Here is a 17586-nt window from a genome sequence, read left to right on the forward strand (position 1 = left end):
ATAACATATAAAAAATTTATAAAAAAATTTATCAAATAATTTTAATTTAATTTTAAAAATTATTATTTTTTATAACAACTTTATAATAACTTTTAACTTGAAAAAAAGGTCAAACCAGGCCCTGTTAGTTGTTTACCCACCCTTATTCTAGCTTTTTCTTCTCTTCTGTCTTCACCTGACTGATAAGCTAACCCCCGCCCATAACCGAGGCAACCGCCAGATTTGCTTGGTGGTTCTTGATAGTAGGTATTTGTTCAAATCTTGCAACTTTTTAATTTGTGGGTACTTCTTCTTTGCCTAATCCATGGCTTCTTCCATGCTCAATGGAGCTGGAAACTTCACTCTCATCAGAGGGGTAACCCCTAACAAGAATGGTTTTTGGGGGTCATATTTTCATGGGAAACACTTTTCCAGTGTGGGTTTAGTGTCTAGTGGAAGAATATCCAGGCTAGGAACAGCAATGACCCCAAAGGGCAGCATATCAGCATCAAGGCCAGCTTCACAGCCAAGATTTATACAACACAAAAAGGAAGCTTTTTGGTTTTACAGATTCCTCTCAATTGTTTATGACCATGTGATAAACCCTGGTCATTGGACTGAAGACATGAGAGATGATGCACTTGAGCCAGCTGATCTAAATGACAGGAACATGATAGTTGTAGATGTTGGTGGTGGAACTGGTTTCACTACTTTGGGTATTGTTAAGCATGTGGATGCTAAGAATGTTACAATTCTTGACCAATCTCCACATCAGCTTGCCAAGGCTAAGCAGAAGGAGCCGCTGAAGGAGTGCAAGATAATTGAAGGTGATGCAGAAGATCTCCCCTTTCCTACTGATTACGCGGATAGATATGTGTCCGCTGGGAGGTACATTTTTGCAATCCTTTTGGTGTTGTGGGATTATTTATTTACTTGAAATGCGATGACTACATATTTTCTTAATAAGATGTAAAATTGTGGTTGGTTTGTGGTTGATTGGTGCTCTTTTTTATGCATGATAGCTTAATTGGTCTTGCAATTATAGATTACTCTTATTTTCCTTTCCTCTTTGATATATTGATTGTTGGTAATTGACATGCTACTGGTATCAAAGCAAATATGTACGTGTAAGTGCATAAGTGCTTTTTTCTTTTTTTTCTTTATTGGTGCTTGTCCGTTTTGTCCTCCCTTGTGAGTAGTCATATAATTCTACAAATTTCCTACTAAATGGTGTAAAAGATATTATTGTCAAATGGGGCATCTCAGATACAGTCTATACAAATAAAAGTACGTTTGATTTGCTAGTTGGTTTGCATGAATAATTCGTCTTGAACTGGAGAGAGGGGAGAATGGAGGAGATAGTAACTTGATAAAGTTTCTTACCAGGATTATGCTTTTTTCTCTTTCAGCATAGAGTACTGGCCAGATCCACAACGAGGCATCAAGGAAGCATACAGGGTGTTGAAACTAGGAGGAAAAGCCTGCTTGATTGGTCCTGTGTACCCTACATTTTGGTTGTCTCAATTCTTTGCAGATGTTTGGATGCTTTTCCCAAAGGAGGAAGAGTACATCGAGTGGTTTCAAAAGGCTGGATTTAAGGATGTCCAACTCAAAAGGATTGGCCCTAAATGGTATCGTGGAGTTCGCCGACATGGGTTGATCATGGGGTGCTCCGTGACCGGTGTTAAACCTGCATCTGGGGACTCTCCTTTGGAGGTATTCAATCATTTAGTTAATTTGTTCCCTATTGAGGTGCTTTTCATATAGAAATGGAGTTATAAGCTCTGTTTGTGCGCCATGAGCACATGTCTGCATTTATTGTATACATCCAAAACTATGAGCCAAAGACTCGAAATCTGTAGTTGTGCTACTGTACACAGTTCCCCTAAAATTTGGTTAAACAACTATGTTAGCCTTCAGTTTAAGGACTCATAAGCTACAATTACTTATCAGAGAATGTAAAGCCTCAATTTTCTTTTCTCCCAGATGTTGAAATTCTAATCTGCCTTTGCTTAGAATAAACTCTTAGTTACCCGCCAGTAAATAAATAAATAAAATTTTACTCTGTCACATAATGAATATACTTTTTCTAATGGTAACTTATAACCATCACTCACTCCCCCTCCCCCCTCCCCCCTCCTTCTCTCTTTTATGATATTCTTTGTCTCTATTTGTGTGTCTGTGTGCATGCACGCTAGCATCCATGTTAGTGAAAAGCATGTAGTTGTTCTTTTGATGTTTTGTTAAATATAACCTTTAATATTGCAGGTTGCTTATTCTTTTTTCTACAATAAATATTAAACTTACAAGTTCACTTGAGAAGAAAAACAATGATAGTAATCATTTTAGCAATTGCTGAAAAGTGATTCTGACATTATATGTAGAAATAGTATTTGTTGACAAAAATTATACTTGCTGCCATTTTGGGATTCATGTTCCTGAATAATGATAATAGCATGAGGAAGACTTATTAATGCAGTTCTTAGATATCTAACTTTCAAAATAAATCCATGTATCTTTATGGTACTCAAAGAAATTTTAACTGTTGCTTGATTCAGGGAAAAGAAAGAATGCAATGTTATTCTTCAGAGCTGTAGAATATGGAACTGATTTCATTGGTCCATAAGATTACCTGATCTTTTAGTCTTTTAGGTGGGAGGATACATTTTTAACTGATGCTTTATTTGGGAATAGAAAGAATGCAATGTTATTCTTATGAGCTGTAGAATATGGAACTGATTTCATTGGTCCATAAGATTACCTGATCTTTTAGTCTTTTAGGTGGGAGGATACATTTTTAACTGATGCTTGATTCAGGAATGGAAAGAATGCATTGTTATTCTTCAGAGCTATAAGCATGGAACTGATCTCGGTGGTCCATAACCAACTGTACAGATTTTTTTTTTTTATGCTAGAAGTTCTCGCAGGACCCAGCTACTTTGTTAAAGTTTTATTAATAATGAGAGTCGACGTACATAACAGAAGGGGCATAAAACCGTACCTCCTGAGTTACAAGAATTATAGAAATTTTAATACTTATTAACAGTTCCACTCAGGGCCTGCCCTTGGGTGAAGCCACCCAAGCAAGGGCTTTAGGCCTCCAATTTGGGGAGGTTTTATAGTTTTATAATATAATTAATTATATTAAAAATATATAAAAATAAAAAATAATTAATAAAATCATCTATTTTCTTATTTTCTTAATTATGTGCATAATAAATTTCAAATTTTTATCACTTTCTAATTTTTAGAATGTTATATTATTTCTAATCAACTAATGGTTATATGTATTTAATTATCTTCAACAATTATTTTTTTTTACTTATTTTTTTTATTTTCAATCAACATATTTAATGATTTTTAACAACTTTTTTTTCTTATATATAAAACTAATTTTTTTTTCAATGTATAATATATGCTTTTGAATTTTTTTTTTCTTATTTGCTATTTCTTCCTTCTTCCTTTTAACTTTAATTTTCTTCTAAAGAATACACAAGAAATTTGTTATGTTATTATCTTCATAAAGTTGTGAGTCTCATTTACGGTTTGCAATAAGCATTCAACAATTAGGTACTATTGTTCTAATATTTACAGATTTTTTTACTTTAATTTAGAATTTATATTATATTGTTATATTGCTTTTATTTTATGTGATAGTTGATTTATTTAAATTAAAAATTTTGATTGTTGATTTTGTATTAGCCATTTAAAATATATAAAAATTTTGCATCTCAAAACATTAGAAAAATAAAATTTTAATAATTTTTTTAATTTCAATAAAAGAAGTTCTTATGGAATATTTCGTTTTAGGCTTTTGAATTTATTGAGCCGTCCTTAGTTTCACTTTATGTGCATATTGTTTTGAATGCAACAATAAAGAGAAGTATCCGTTTTTACATGATATTGGATTATAGAGGCTGTCAATTCTAGTGTAGATACATACACAATCTTGGTTTCATTTCAGGTCCGCTCCATTTTCCAATTGCTGTTAACTTCATGACTGCTGCCATTCAGAAAAAACTTCGTGACTGCCTTCAATGTAACCACTGTCATATATTTATAATGATGTCAACACTGAGTCATGGCTCGAGCAAATTAAAAAATAAAGCTTGCATTTTATTTAAAATAAATCTTTTCACTCCCTATTTATGTTGTATTTATTTGCATTTGGCACCAACTGGTGAAAATGAATTCCCATGCAACTGACACAAAACAGTCTTCATGTAAATCTTTCTTGTATTGAATTAATTTGCATTTCATGTGGACATGAGCTCTATTGTGTTGTATAATCCTAACTTGTTTGCATTTTGATTTATCATTCTTTTCTAATGGCTGGTGTTTTTCTTGCGCAGCTTGGCCCTAAGGCAGAGGATGTATCCAAACCGGTAAATCCATTTGTATTTCTCCTGCGCTTCATCTTGGGTGCTATGGCAGCAACGTATTACGTACTGGTTCCTATCTACATGTGGGTCAAAGATCAAATTGTACCAGAAGGTCAACCAATCTAAAGAGAGATTGGAGCTGCTGTATTTCTAAGTTGCGTATATTTTCTTTGGTTATATGTAAATATGTTAGACAAGTGCTAGCTACATGGGCGTTTTGCGTTAACTCAAATAAACCTACCTTTATCAACTAGTTTACCCTCTTCTTACTCTGCTCTCCAAGCTTGTTGTCATGTAGCACATCGGCTTTCTGTAACAAACTAAAGGGTAATTGGCAAATGCTTGTGACTCCCAATCTGGGGTTTTAATATTGTGCATGGAGATTAGAATTTATTGTACTTTCCCTTGCCTGGAATACTTCCTCTAATTTGTTTGCAGTGGAGGTTCTTTTGATCTTGTTAAAAGGCGTATGAGCATGGAAAAGTGTCAAAAAAGGAGAAAGGACAGAAACATATGACAGATTCGACTGTCACTAACAACAGTCTTAAGAGTTGAAATAGGATCATACTTATGGTAAAAGAAATGCTTGGAATACTAGATTGATCTGCTTAATAACTTGGAATTGTATATTCTCTAGAAGAAAAATGTACAATTTTTAAGGCTGGTGGTTGGTAAAATTAGTGAACGTCTCTACTATTTTCAGAAGATCAGTCACCCAGGAAAACACAAACATCAATTCATAACAGAGGAGGTACTACGGTTTCTAAGTATTTATAGCTGATGCTTCAAGTGTCAGATACATCCTTATTTATCAACTTGAGATTTAGACATCTTTCCTTACTACTCATTGAAATTAAATAGATGTAAAATAAGAAAATACCACAGAAACAAAGTTTAATTATTTGATGGCCACTGACACTGGAAATCACGATAGAAAACAATTGCAGTTCTGAAATGCAACATTAAAGTTTCAAACCTACTTAGCATATGCATCGCCAAGTATGCATCTCTTGCTGTTTCAGGCAAAAGCTCTTGAAGTCTATTTCCATGTTCAAAGATAAATAAAACTATTTTGCAACTCTAAATCGACGACAATCTGATTATATCTGAAAACTGATAACTGCATATAAAATGGCATGCCCTCCCACACTCTTCAACTGGTGTTGCAAACCGAATGCAATTAAGACAACTAGGCTTCTTAGCCTGATCAATTAGATTTAGTCTCCGTAAGACACCAATCCTCTCTGTCCAGAAGGTGAGCTAGATTTTGACATGCTAGGAGAAGATGATTTTCTGTTCCGACGTCTTGGTGTTGAGATAGTTGGAGATCTAGAATGAGAGGAACCACGACTCCTTGACCTAGAGGACCTGGACTTTGATCTGTCTTTGTATGGGGAGTGTTGATCATCCATTCGAGGACCAAGACGAGATTTTAACCCCTCACTTATGGCAGGTCGTTTATCTCTAGGAGTAGGACTTCGAATAGGACTCTGGCTATGACTATGATCTCTATATCGCCCCCGATAACCAACTGGGCTGCGAGAAACACTCCTACTTCTACTTCTGCGTTCATATCTGTAAATGAACAGAAAAGTATATAAATTAAACAACATAAATTGTTTCCCGATCAAATACAACAGATCCACTCACTAGAAAATTAAACAATCTATAGAGGAAAAACAACAATATCAATTGCAAACTTAGATTAATGATAAGAAGCAAATGGATGGTCCAACTTTTCAACTCGCTTCAACCAATGGCATTGAATCAGCTCATATTTCATGAAATGGTATGGGAATGCATTTGAGTGTTTTTCCTTTTCTTTTTCTTGTTTCCATATTATTCTTTTCAATTATAGCTTTATAAGCAATTTTCAGTTTTTTTAGGGATAAATATTAAAGATAAAAATGACTAACAATTTATTTTATTTTTGGAATTCTTCTATTTGTTTTTCTTTTTTTCTTTTTTGAGTTTATAAAATAATATTCATCCTTTATCTTTTACATTGTGTATTATAAAAGTCTGCTCTTAACTGTAGCATTTGTTCCCACATCACACCGACTAGCCAATTGGCATGGAAATTAATGAGATAAAGGTTATTCTGTAATGATTTTTTCCTTCTTTAGATAAATATAGAAGTTAGGATGGCTCAAACATATGGTGGGAAAGTTTTGATGGCAAAATCATACATTAAACTAATTTGTCAAAATTAGATATTTTAGATTTGAAAGTATTTTTCTGTAACTAAAGCTTACATTCAAAATTTTATGAATATTATTTGCTGAAACAGGTAGTCAGGTACGCAAGGGAAGCAATGATCAATTGATGCAAAACAGATTTGAGCCCTCATGATGAACAATTAAGAAAACAAGTACACAATGACTAGAGCAGTGGCTGCTTGCGGATGGTGAATATCATCCAGAATGAATCTACATGTAATGTAATGAAAGTAGAAAAATTTTATGGCTATGCGAGACAATTTTGTCAAAGTATTCATAAATACACACGACTGGGAGAGAGAGAGAAAACCTGTGGGGACTACGGCCTCTTGGAGGGCTTCTATAACGTCTGCTGGGGGAGCGATCAGAATGATTTCTATAGCTTGAATATCTTCACCAAAAAGAAAACAAGATTAAGATTTAAAAAAGGGGAACAGCAGCATCCTTCTAGTCAAATTATACGTTGGGATTACCTATCATGGTTTCTTTTTTGAAAATTTCTTCCACCATAACGGTAGGATCTTTGAGGCGAACTCTCGGGAGAAGGTGTACGGTATCGACGTGCAAAGGAATAGCGGTCAGTAAAGCCACGACCTTTTCTTATGCGCTTTGACGCGCCACCTGGAGATGGACTTCTTGAGGAAATATGTCCTTGCTTAGATGCAGAGGCTTTCCTTGCAGGACTACCCAGTGGACTACGTGAAGTCCTTTCCCGGTTCTGCAGAACAGATTTCCTGGAAGGACTCATGCTTTGGCTGCTTCTATGGTTGTTTGGCCTCCGCTTAAGGGTTGGACTTACACTTCTTTGAGGCATATGGTAAAAGAAACATTGTCAATAAAATTACCAAGTAGATTTCAGTAAAGACATGAAAGTCAAAATGACGAAAACAACCCAAAAAAATACGCAAGTGGAGTTAGATAAAAACAGAAACCTTGATCTGTCTGAGCCATCTAGATAGTTACGTTGATTAGCAGCCTTATTGCCATGACCATTGTTCGGAACATCCACACCTTTCGGTGACAATTCACCTTCTTCATGGGATGTGTCGTCCTCAATCACCTTCAACTCATTTTTCCTTCCTTGTCCTGCATTAGCATCTTTCCCAAAAAGTCGGCTTGGCTGATTCTTCTCCGCATCTGTAACATCACAATCTGTCGTTAGTTGAACCCACAGTTTAATATTAAGATGCCTGCATACTTTATTCACAATCCCATTCTCAATAAGCATATTTTGTGTTACATGTCACCTATACTAACAAATAATGCCAGTAGATGAGTTGCTAAATGTACCCTTACATGGGTGGTGGAAAAGAGTAACGATTTGAGTAAAAGTGCAACATTGCATTTAAAGAAGGTCGATGTTGCTTAAAAGCTTTAAAATGCCCAACTCAAGTGCCATTAGACTCATGCATGAGAGTTTGCAGAAAGCTAGAGTAAGGAATGATGTAATAAAACAGTAGAGGCTAAAACAAAAAAGGATGGAATACCAAGGTTCTGTGGTGATTCATTTTCAGCATCTTTGGGAATACGATTAGCATGAGTAGAAACACGACGACTGCCAGCCTTTTCATCATCACTGCCACTGCTAGTGCTTGTACTCTCACTCTCAGTGTCACTTGAACTACCTGAACTCCTGAAATAAAACCATCATCAATAAACATAACAAAGTAAGAAGCAGGAGGGATTTTGGAGGATTGTCATTGAAAGCAGGTTTTAACCAGACCATTTGGATTTGCGCTTTGATCGTTTTTCTTGCCGACCTCTTTTCCTCTCTCTTCGCCCATCCTTCCTCTTATTCCCACGTTGCTGCTTATTTCTTTTTGCTGACCTCCTTCTCCTGTGCCTTCTTCCATCACTAGAGGAACTTGACTCAGATGCAGAGACATCAGTATCTGAATCTGAAGAATAGGAATCAGAATAAGAGTCAGAGCTGTATGAATCAGATGAAGAATATCTCCTCTTTCTTTTTTTCCTTCTATCCTTCAGAGAGTTTTTGCCTCTTCCTCTAGCTTGCCCATCAGAACTATCTGAAGAAGGAACTTTTCCTGATTTCTTCCCTTTTCCTGAAAAAGAATAACCATGGTGAAAATAACATAATGAAAAATTGGCAACTGATCCAGACATCACTGCATTAGTGCTTAAGTCCACACAGCAGTACCTTTTGCTTTCCCAACAGCATCCTGAATTTTACTTTTGGAGGTTTCACCACAGTCTGATATTTTTACAGGTTTTGCAGGCTTCCCATCACCTGTTCCTACTTGCTCAATTTTCTTCAAAACATCCATTCCCTTGATTACCTTTCCAAAAACAACGTGCTTCCTGCCAAGCAGTCAGCAAATGAGAAATCCATTGCTAGGCAATATAGAAAAGTTTCATCTTTCTTGGGGTTGTAACAGGTACATAAGTGATAAGCAAAAGTCAAATACCCATCAAGATGTGGTTGGCGCTTGAATGTTATAAAGAATTGAGATCCATTTGTGTTTGGACCACTGTTCGCCATAGAGAGAACACCAGGTCCATCATGAGCCAGTTTAAAATTCTCATCTGCAAGGAAACATAAACTTTGATGATTAAATTTTTTAACTGAATCTGTCATAAGACACTAAAGTACTCACATGCAAAGGCCTACCTACAAGCTTCCCTCCATATATACTTTCTCCACCAGTGCCTGCAAACCAATTAAAGGTCTTTCCTTACAAGTCTGGGCATACATTTAGATGTCAAGCAAAGACTCTGTGTTCACTCAAACAAATAAAACAAAATTTCCATGCATTGGAATGTGCAAGCATACCATTTCCCTTTGAAAAGTCACCACCCTGTAGAAACATCATAAAACAGAAAAAAAAAATGGACAACATTAGAGCTGCCAGGTAAATACTTATACAGGTAAAATTAGTAGATACTAGCTCTGCTCCTCACCTCCTACAAAGCAAAAAGGAAGACAAAAAACAAGTTTTTCTCTAATATTAGTCACTCTGCGGACACCCATGACAACTAACCAGTTTAATCTCTAGCAACATCAAGCACCAAGGTGTTGAACACAACGCTCAAATAATCAGGTTATAGCACTAAGATCTATCAATTGATATTCAGCAAAGAAATTACCAAATTCAGAGATCTCTGAAACATTTTCTAATGATTAATTGACAGGTAAGATATTTAAGTTCTAACCTTACTCTTTCAGGACAGAGGTTGTTTTAAAATGCTTATATAACATTAGACCAAGCAGATACATGTTTAGCACACTGCAGAGATGAGAAATCAGCATCCCATTGGCAGAATGAAGATATTAGGACAGAAATAGTAAAATTGGAAGCCAACTAAACCTATAGCTCCTTAAAAGTAGAATATTGCATCACTGGTATGACATCACTACAAAGAGTAGGAACTTTTAAAATATACTACAAAAAAAATGAAAGAACAATCCTCATAGCAAACATTCCTCAGATTTAAAAAATGGTTTATAGAAAGGACAAGTAACATACTTGGGCCATGAATCCTTTGATTATTCGATGAAGAAATGATCCTTTATAGTGCAATGGCTTCCCAGTAGATTTGCCAACGCCCTTTTCACCTACAGTTTGACACAGTTCAGAAAAATCGAAGCATAACACACTTGTTTGCAAAAAATTAAAGAATAAAAATGTGAAGTTGAATCTTCTCGTAGCAAATGAAGGCAAATAGTTTATTAGATAGGAAACTCTCAAGCAAGGCTTTATGTGATTTGCCCTAGTCAAATTAAAGACTTATGAGATTATTAAATCTTTTATCATTGGACTACACTACTGGAGACATTAAAGGAACCTATAAAGACCTCAAACAAACGATTGATAATTGGTTCATCAAAACTGACGCACTGTAATAAAAAGACGACAATCAGTGTAAGCACAAAATTCAACTGAACTATAGCAGGCTCACCAGTTAACTGTAATTATAATGAACATTATAAATTTTCAGGGATACCTGTACAGAGTGCCCGGAAATTCTCAGCTGTCTTAGGAACAACATCTGCAAAAAGCTGTTCATTTGGAGGGAAAAAAAAAAACCTTTATCTTTATCCTTACTGTGAAGTGTTAGTCTTGGGTGAGTTCCAAATTCCTTCCCAGAAAGAATAGAAAACAACAAACAAGTAAAAATCCATCAGTTGGCTTTTGGCTTACCTCAATAATAATTCTTTCCACTGGATCTCCATCAACTGACACATCTAAGAATACCAAAGGGTTCTTTTTCTTACTCATCTCTCCTCAAACTACAAAATGCCAAAATAGCACCTCAAAGTTAGTACATAAATACTCTAATGCAGAACAGAAAAGAGGCTCCATTTTGTGACGGGAGGGCACATCAAATCCTACTTCATTCTCATATATCAAACATTCACAAGCTTCAAGGGCAATGCTTCCCGTTGCCCATATACTTTAAACAAGCCTTAAAATTCAAAGCATTTGAAACTCCATTCACCCCTTTCATACCAACAACAAAAATGATTTTCAATTAGTTAATTACTCTGCGAACAAAGAAACGCAGATTCACTCAACAAACACCCTCACAAGCTACACACGATCTATCTCCTGAAAACAAACCAATACTGCAAGCCCTGCGTAAAAATCTACAAAAAAAAAAAACGATATACACTCTCTACCATTATCACAAAAACTGTCCAAAATACCACTAAATAATGTATGTCTTAAGAATTTACTTAACGCATCACAACAAAAGTACGGAAACTTCAAAAACCCTAAACCCTAATTTCACATCCATATCTTTCATTTTTGTTCTAGGAGAAAAGACGCTTAATTTATCTGAAATGCTTGTAACATATAACATAGATATTCTACTATCGAGAAAACAAAAATGGATATCATAGTAGATACTGAACAAGCCCTAGAAGAAGAAGTTACAGAGCATTGAACAAAGGCAGCGACTTGAGATTACCTGGGGAGAGCCGCAACTCGAGCTGGGTGAACTCGAAACTCAAAAAGGTGGCGATAATTACTGGTTCACGAAGAGAGCGTTCGACTTGGCTGGCTGCTTGCTTATGCTTAGCTTCTTTGTTGAGAAATTTTACCTAGCGGCTAGCGCTAGCAGTCTAGCACTTCATTTGGTTTTTCATTTTCCTTTTTTGGTGACGTCAGTTTCGTAAACATCTTAGATTTGAGTTTGGTCTTGTCTTATCTCTTTACCGTTCGGTTCTAAGTTCATCCAAAAGTTTTGCTTTATGAAATAAAATAATTATTTTATAAAAATATAATATAAAATGAATAGTTATTATATAATTTGATTTATAAAAATAGAATAAGATAAGAATTGTTATTATAATTTATTTTAATGTTTGATTGATTAGAATAGTTTTAATAATAAAAAAATAAGAAATAAATTATAAAAATATTTTTATTAAATATATTATTATTTTATTTTTAATATATTAAAAATATATAATTAAAATTTTAAATATGAATTTTTATAATAATTTAATTTTGAAGTAAAAATATTAATTTTTCACTTTTTTTTATTTTAGTATGTTTATTTTTATATATATTTTTAATTAATTGACTACTAAAAATGCGACTGATGTAATGGAGCTCCAATTTGGTGCTCCTCGTGGCTGAATATGAGGGGGAAACGTCAATCGATGCTTCCCGTAATCGTCGAACTCGTCACCTTTCGTTGAGGGACTTTAAAGAGAGAATAAGAGAGGTAAAAGATAGGTAAAGAGAGAAAGAAAATATGAAAAATGAAAAAAAAAGTCTATGTTATATATGATGGTAATTTTTAAATTTATTTAAAAGTAATTTTACCTAATAAAGTTTTTGACCTATTCCCCTACTTTTGAAATAGCTATTATCGAAGTCTCTTTTGGTAATAGTTATTCAAGTTTCTTTAGGAAGGACTATTTCTAGGGATGATAACGGGTACCTAATTATAGGGCACTCACGAATACTTGACCCAATTATATAAGATTAAGGTACCTTATAACTGAGTTTGAGAGGGATTCAAATAGTCATTTTACTATTCGTATCGGGTTCGGGTACCACTTATTGGGTACCTATTACTCGAATCTCGATTACTATTTATAAATATTTTATTATTGTTTTAATAATTAAATTAAAAATTTATAATTTTTACCAAATTTACAAGCAATTCTTTAATTAAAACTTAACAAATTTATGAAAAGTATGGTTACTCTAGTTATTAATATGATGACATTAATATATTTAAATTAAAAAAAATTAGATTGTTAATTATGTTTAAATAATCTAAATATTATATCATATTATAAAAGATATATATATATATATTACTTTTAATATAAATATATTACTTTTTATTTTGTATTAACATTACAAAAATTATGACTTATAAATTATTAATTATAATATATATACACCATTGTTTATATAATCTTATAATATATATACTTAAAGAAAACTTTTGAGATCATGATAGTTTTGGAACCTAAATGTTTTTTAATTTCATGAAATTAAAAAAAAAAAATTAAGAACAAATCCTTATAAATAATTAAATTAATTCATGAAACTATTATTATTAATTAACTTGTAATGTCTTTAAATATATATACTTTATATACTTTAATATATATATTTTATATATATTAGATTCATTTATAAGGAATATAATTACTATTTTATATATATTAAAATATTTTATATATATGTGTGTGTGTGTATATATAAATGCTTTAAATATAAAGATATTTAATTTCTATTTTATGTTAACATTACAAAAATTATAACTCATNTTGAATTCGGGTAATTGGGTACCTATGAAAAATATTTTAATAATTTTTTTATCTAATCGGGTATTTAAACAAGTTACAGTAATTATAGGGTAGTGGGAATGTATTAGGGTTAGGGTTATGGTAGTAATTTTTAAAATTATTTAGGTAGTTAATAGGGTTAAGGTATTTGATATTTAATAAGGCTAGGGTTTGGGTCCTTCGAAATTAACGGGTACTTACCCATTGACATTCCTAACTATTTCGATGAATGACCATTCATATGAAGCAAACAAGTTATTAGAAAAGGCTTAGAAAAAGAGTGGAATGATTATTCTATTCCCCTAACTAAACACGTTGTGAAAGTCATTAAATTTTTTTATTTTAAAATTTGTTTATTATTTTATTCAAATAAAATTCATTTTTTTGAATTTTATTTAATTTTAAAAATCAATGATTAAAATTAATAAATACAATTAATAAGAGTAATGATTTTTACATAAAGATAATCTTTAATTTGAGTTCATTAGTTTTATTAATGATAATTTATAGTTTTATTATCAATTGTTTTAATTAAAAAATTTAAGTTACATCCTATTTTGACTAAAATAATAAAAACACAATTTTTAAAAAAACTCTTGAGTTGTTTAAGAAAATTCAAATAAATTCATATGCTTTTATTTGTTTCAATTAAATCTTTGTACTTTTATTTTAAATTTAGTTATTGGTTACTTATTATTAGTCAAAAGATCATTTGTCATTTTACATTCATAAAACACTAATGTGGAGAGTGAAAATGTCAAGTGATCATATAATTATGTCACATCAACATGTCATATCATCATTAATTATAACATGTCGGTATATCATATCAGCGTCACATGACATATAATGACAAGTAGTATTTTGATTAAGAACAGTTAATCAATTGTTAATTATAAGTAATTTTTTTGTTCAATTTTTGATTAAACACAATAAAACATAAGAATTTATTTAAATTTTCTTGAATAGTTCAAAAATTTTCTTAAATATTATATCAATATTAAACTGAGAAAGAATTGAAAATTTAATAAAGCAAGTAAAATAGTAAAAAGTCTGAAGCATGATATCACTGTCCTTAAGGATAATTTTCACCCTTTTAGAGTACAAGACTTAGAGTTAAAGGACTGTAGCAGTTATCTTTCAAGATTCAATAAACCCTTCCTTATAGTTTGCACAAACTAGTAAAGGTAGCAGGAATAGTAGAAAGATTTTACAGGAAAAATAAAACCTAGTAGGAAAAGAAAGGAAAACAGAGAAAGAGTATGCAAATAAGCTTAGAGGAATCTTCAAAGGAGATGAGAGGATTGGTGTGTTTGTGACTGAGGTAGGTAGGCTTTATTTATCAGTAGAGCAGAAAGTTAAACATTATATAAAATCAACATAAAGTCAATGTAAAATCAGAGAAAATTAAGTTGCTGAGTCAAATAACATTTAACAAATTTTTGAGTCAGATAATGTTTAAAAACAGACTTAATTAAATAACGTTTAAGAAATATCTAAGGAAATATTCTAATAAGCTTAAATATTCTAACGTTTAAGAATAAGACTAAATCAGATAAGCTTAAAAGACTCAGTCATTAGGATTATTTCAACTACTATAGGCTGAGAAGAAAAAAATTAAACCAAGGTACAAAAAGTTCACTTGGGCCTAGCCCACGTGTAAAGGGAAAATTTGCATTTTCTCAAAGCTTGGCCTAATCTCGTGTGCACGTAAGCCCACTCTTTTTTCCTTACTTGCAATAAGTCCATAATGGGCTTTCATATATAAAGCATTCACCTATTTTGTACCTTGACTATATGGGTTGTTTGAACTTTATGAAATATACTATTTTCCAACAATCCCTCACATATTTCATAAGGTTTTACAGGAAGTTTTTGTTGGGTCAAATTTCATTTGAGTCTAATGTATCGTGACCGGTGCTTTTTAAACTATGAACCAACCCTAAAGAGAATGAAACATAAATCACATAATATTGGTGAAGTTTATAACTTATATGAGCCAAAAATTCTTTATGTGAAATATAATTTTCATCAATCACATTACACCCCTATAATTTCTACTGTTCAATGCGATTTTGAGTGAATAGGGTCCCGTGCCTGGTTATTCATAAGTGCTCTAGAGAATTTGTTATAATTTTCATAAGAGCGACCCCACTCTACACTTATATAGGTGATTCCATCAAATGTATACTGCAGTTTAATATACTACCCATAAGAGACATGAAATTCATTAAGAGTTTAACTTAACCTTTCTTACATTGTAGTTTTGCACTATTCATACATCATATGAGAGACAATAATTTTAATAGTGTATTAATTTATCAACAAATAATTTGTTATTACCCATATGAACCTAATTTATGGGATTTTGAATCGCATAGGTTGGGTTACCATTATTTGTTGATTTCTTCAATTAGCTTAAGTCTCATTCCTTTCGATGTATCATTAATCAATTTTCTTCCTAAGGGTTTAATTAGAGGATCAGCCAAATTCAACTTTGACTTCACATAATTAATGGATATAATTTCATCTCTAAGCAGTTGCTTTACTACATCATGTCTCAAATGAATGTATCTATTTTTACCATTGAAAGTTTTATTCTTTGCAATAACTATTGTCGCTTAGCAATCACAATGCATAAATACAGAAGGTGTTGGTTTCATTCCCAACAGAATGTCTGCTAAGAAGTTTCTTAACCACTCAGCCTCATTTTTAGCCAACTCTAAAGCTACTAATTTTGACTCTATTGTAGAGTTAGCAATTATTGTTTGTTTGGCTGATTTTTAAGTTATAGCACTCCCACCAAAAGTGAATACATAACCACTTGTTAAATTTGTCTCATTTGAATTTGAGATCTAGTTCGCATCACTGTATAATTTTAATACAGTGAAAAATCTATTATATAAAATACCATAGTTTATGGCACCTTTCAAATATTTCATCACTCTGCTCAAGGCAGTTCAATGATCTCAATTGGGATTTTACATATATCTGCTCAGTCTACACACTGCATAAGTTATATCCGATTGAGTATAATTCATCAAATGCATCAGACTCCCAATAATCTGTGCATATTGAGACTGAACTACATTATCAATTCTATTTTTCTTTAATTGGATATTACTATCATAAGGAGTATTTAGAGGTGTGACATCAAATGTCCAAACTTTTTAAGTAGCCTCTCAACATGATGCTCTTGTGTTACCATTAAGTCGCTATCACATCTTATGATTTTAATACCCAAAATAACATTGGCTTTTTCCTAAACTTTCATATCAAACTTAGAAGCCAAGAAACATTTTGTTTTATTAACCACATCAATGCATGTACTAAAAATAAGCATACCATCAACATATAAGCTAATAATCATCCATTCACTATCAATAGTTTTTGTATAAACATATTTATTACCTCTAATAGTCAAAAATCCATTACTAATAAAAACTTGATCAAATTTCTCATGCCATTGTTTTGGTGCTTGTTTCAAGCCATATAATAATTTAGTCAATTTACAAACTTTGTTTTCTTGACCAGGAAAAACATATTCCTCGATTTGTGTCATATAAATTTTTTCTTCTAAATCACCATTTAAAAAAGCGGTTTTAACATCCATTTGATAAACAACAAGTTTGTAAATTAAAGTTAAGGCAAATAAAGCACGAATAGATGAAATTATTGTTTCTAAAGCAAAAATATCAAAATAGTCAATATTTTATTTTTTAGTAAAACCTTTTGCAACTAATCTAGTTTTGTATTTATCAATAGAACCATCAATATTAAATTTTCTTTTAAAAATTCATTTGCAACCAATTGGTTTGGCTCTAGGTGACAAATCAACTAATTTTCAAGTTTGATTTTGTAGAATCAAATCAATCTCATTTTGTATAGCTTCTTTCCAAAATAGACTTTTTTTAGAAGAAATTGAATCAGCATAAGTTAAAGGGTCATATCTACAAGATAAATATAAAAATCATTACCAAAAGAAATTTTTTTCCTTGGTCTTTTACTCCTTTTCAAATTATCATTTTGTATTTCAAAATCATTTTTATTAAAAGGTGCATGAGAAATTGTATCAGTTCTCAATGGAAAAATATGCTCAAAAAATTCAGCATTTTTTGTTTCAACAATTGTATTATGATTAAGAACATCACTTTTTAATGCAAGAAATCTATATGCAACACTATATTCAACATAACCAATAAACATGCAATTAGATGTCTTAGAACCAATT

At 32.2% G+C, this 17586-nt stretch overlaps 2 protein-coding genes across 5 annotated transcripts; one reads left to right on the plus strand and one right to left on the minus strand.

The window, feature by feature from the left end:
• LOC18613261 (2-methyl-6-phytyl-1,4-hydroquinone methyltransferase, chloroplastic) lies at positions 113-4759 on the plus strand. The gene is made up of 3 exons (XM_007050397.2): positions 113-867; positions 1389-1695; positions 4332-4759. The coding sequence occupies exons 1-3, from the start codon at positions 305-307 to the stop codon at positions 4485-4487; spliced, it is 1026 nt and encodes a 341-aa protein (XP_007050459.1). The 5' UTR covers positions 113-304; the 3' UTR covers positions 4488-4759.
• Positions 5231-11740, minus strand: LOC18613262 (peptidyl-prolyl cis-trans isomerase). 4 transcript variants are annotated; one of them, XM_018113838.1, is made up of 14 exons: positions 11513-11728; positions 10741-10829; positions 10544-10598; positions 10066-10154; positions 9372-9396; positions 9210-9248; positions 9007-9124; positions 8739-8899; positions 8304-8643; positions 8068-8213; positions 7513-7717; positions 7054-7380; positions 6891-6971; positions 5231-5936 (listed from the first exon to the last, which is right to left on the minus strand). In XM_018113838.1, exons 2-14 carry the CDS (start codon positions 10816-10818, stop codon positions 5579-5581), a joined length of 2022 nt encoding a protein of 673 aa, XP_017969327.1. In that variant the 5' UTR covers positions 10819-10829; positions 11513-11728; the 3' UTR covers positions 5231-5578. The 4 variants fall into 4 exon arrangements, with proteins under 4 accessions (XP_017969327.1, XP_017969326.1, XP_017969328.1 ...); XM_018113837.1 differs by having other exon boundaries at positions 7054-7383; positions 11513-11725; XM_018113839.1 differs by lacking the exons at positions 10544-10598; positions 10741-10829; positions 11513-11728 and having other exon boundaries at positions 7054-7383; positions 9210-9281.

This window comes from Theobroma cacao, chromosome 1 (assembly GCF_000208745.1).
Source record: "Theobroma cacao cultivar B97-61/B2 chromosome 1, Criollo_cocoa_genome_V2, whole genome shotgun sequence".
Classification (NCBI taxonomy): Eukaryota; Viridiplantae; Streptophyta; class Magnoliopsida; order Malvales; family Malvaceae; genus Theobroma; species Theobroma cacao.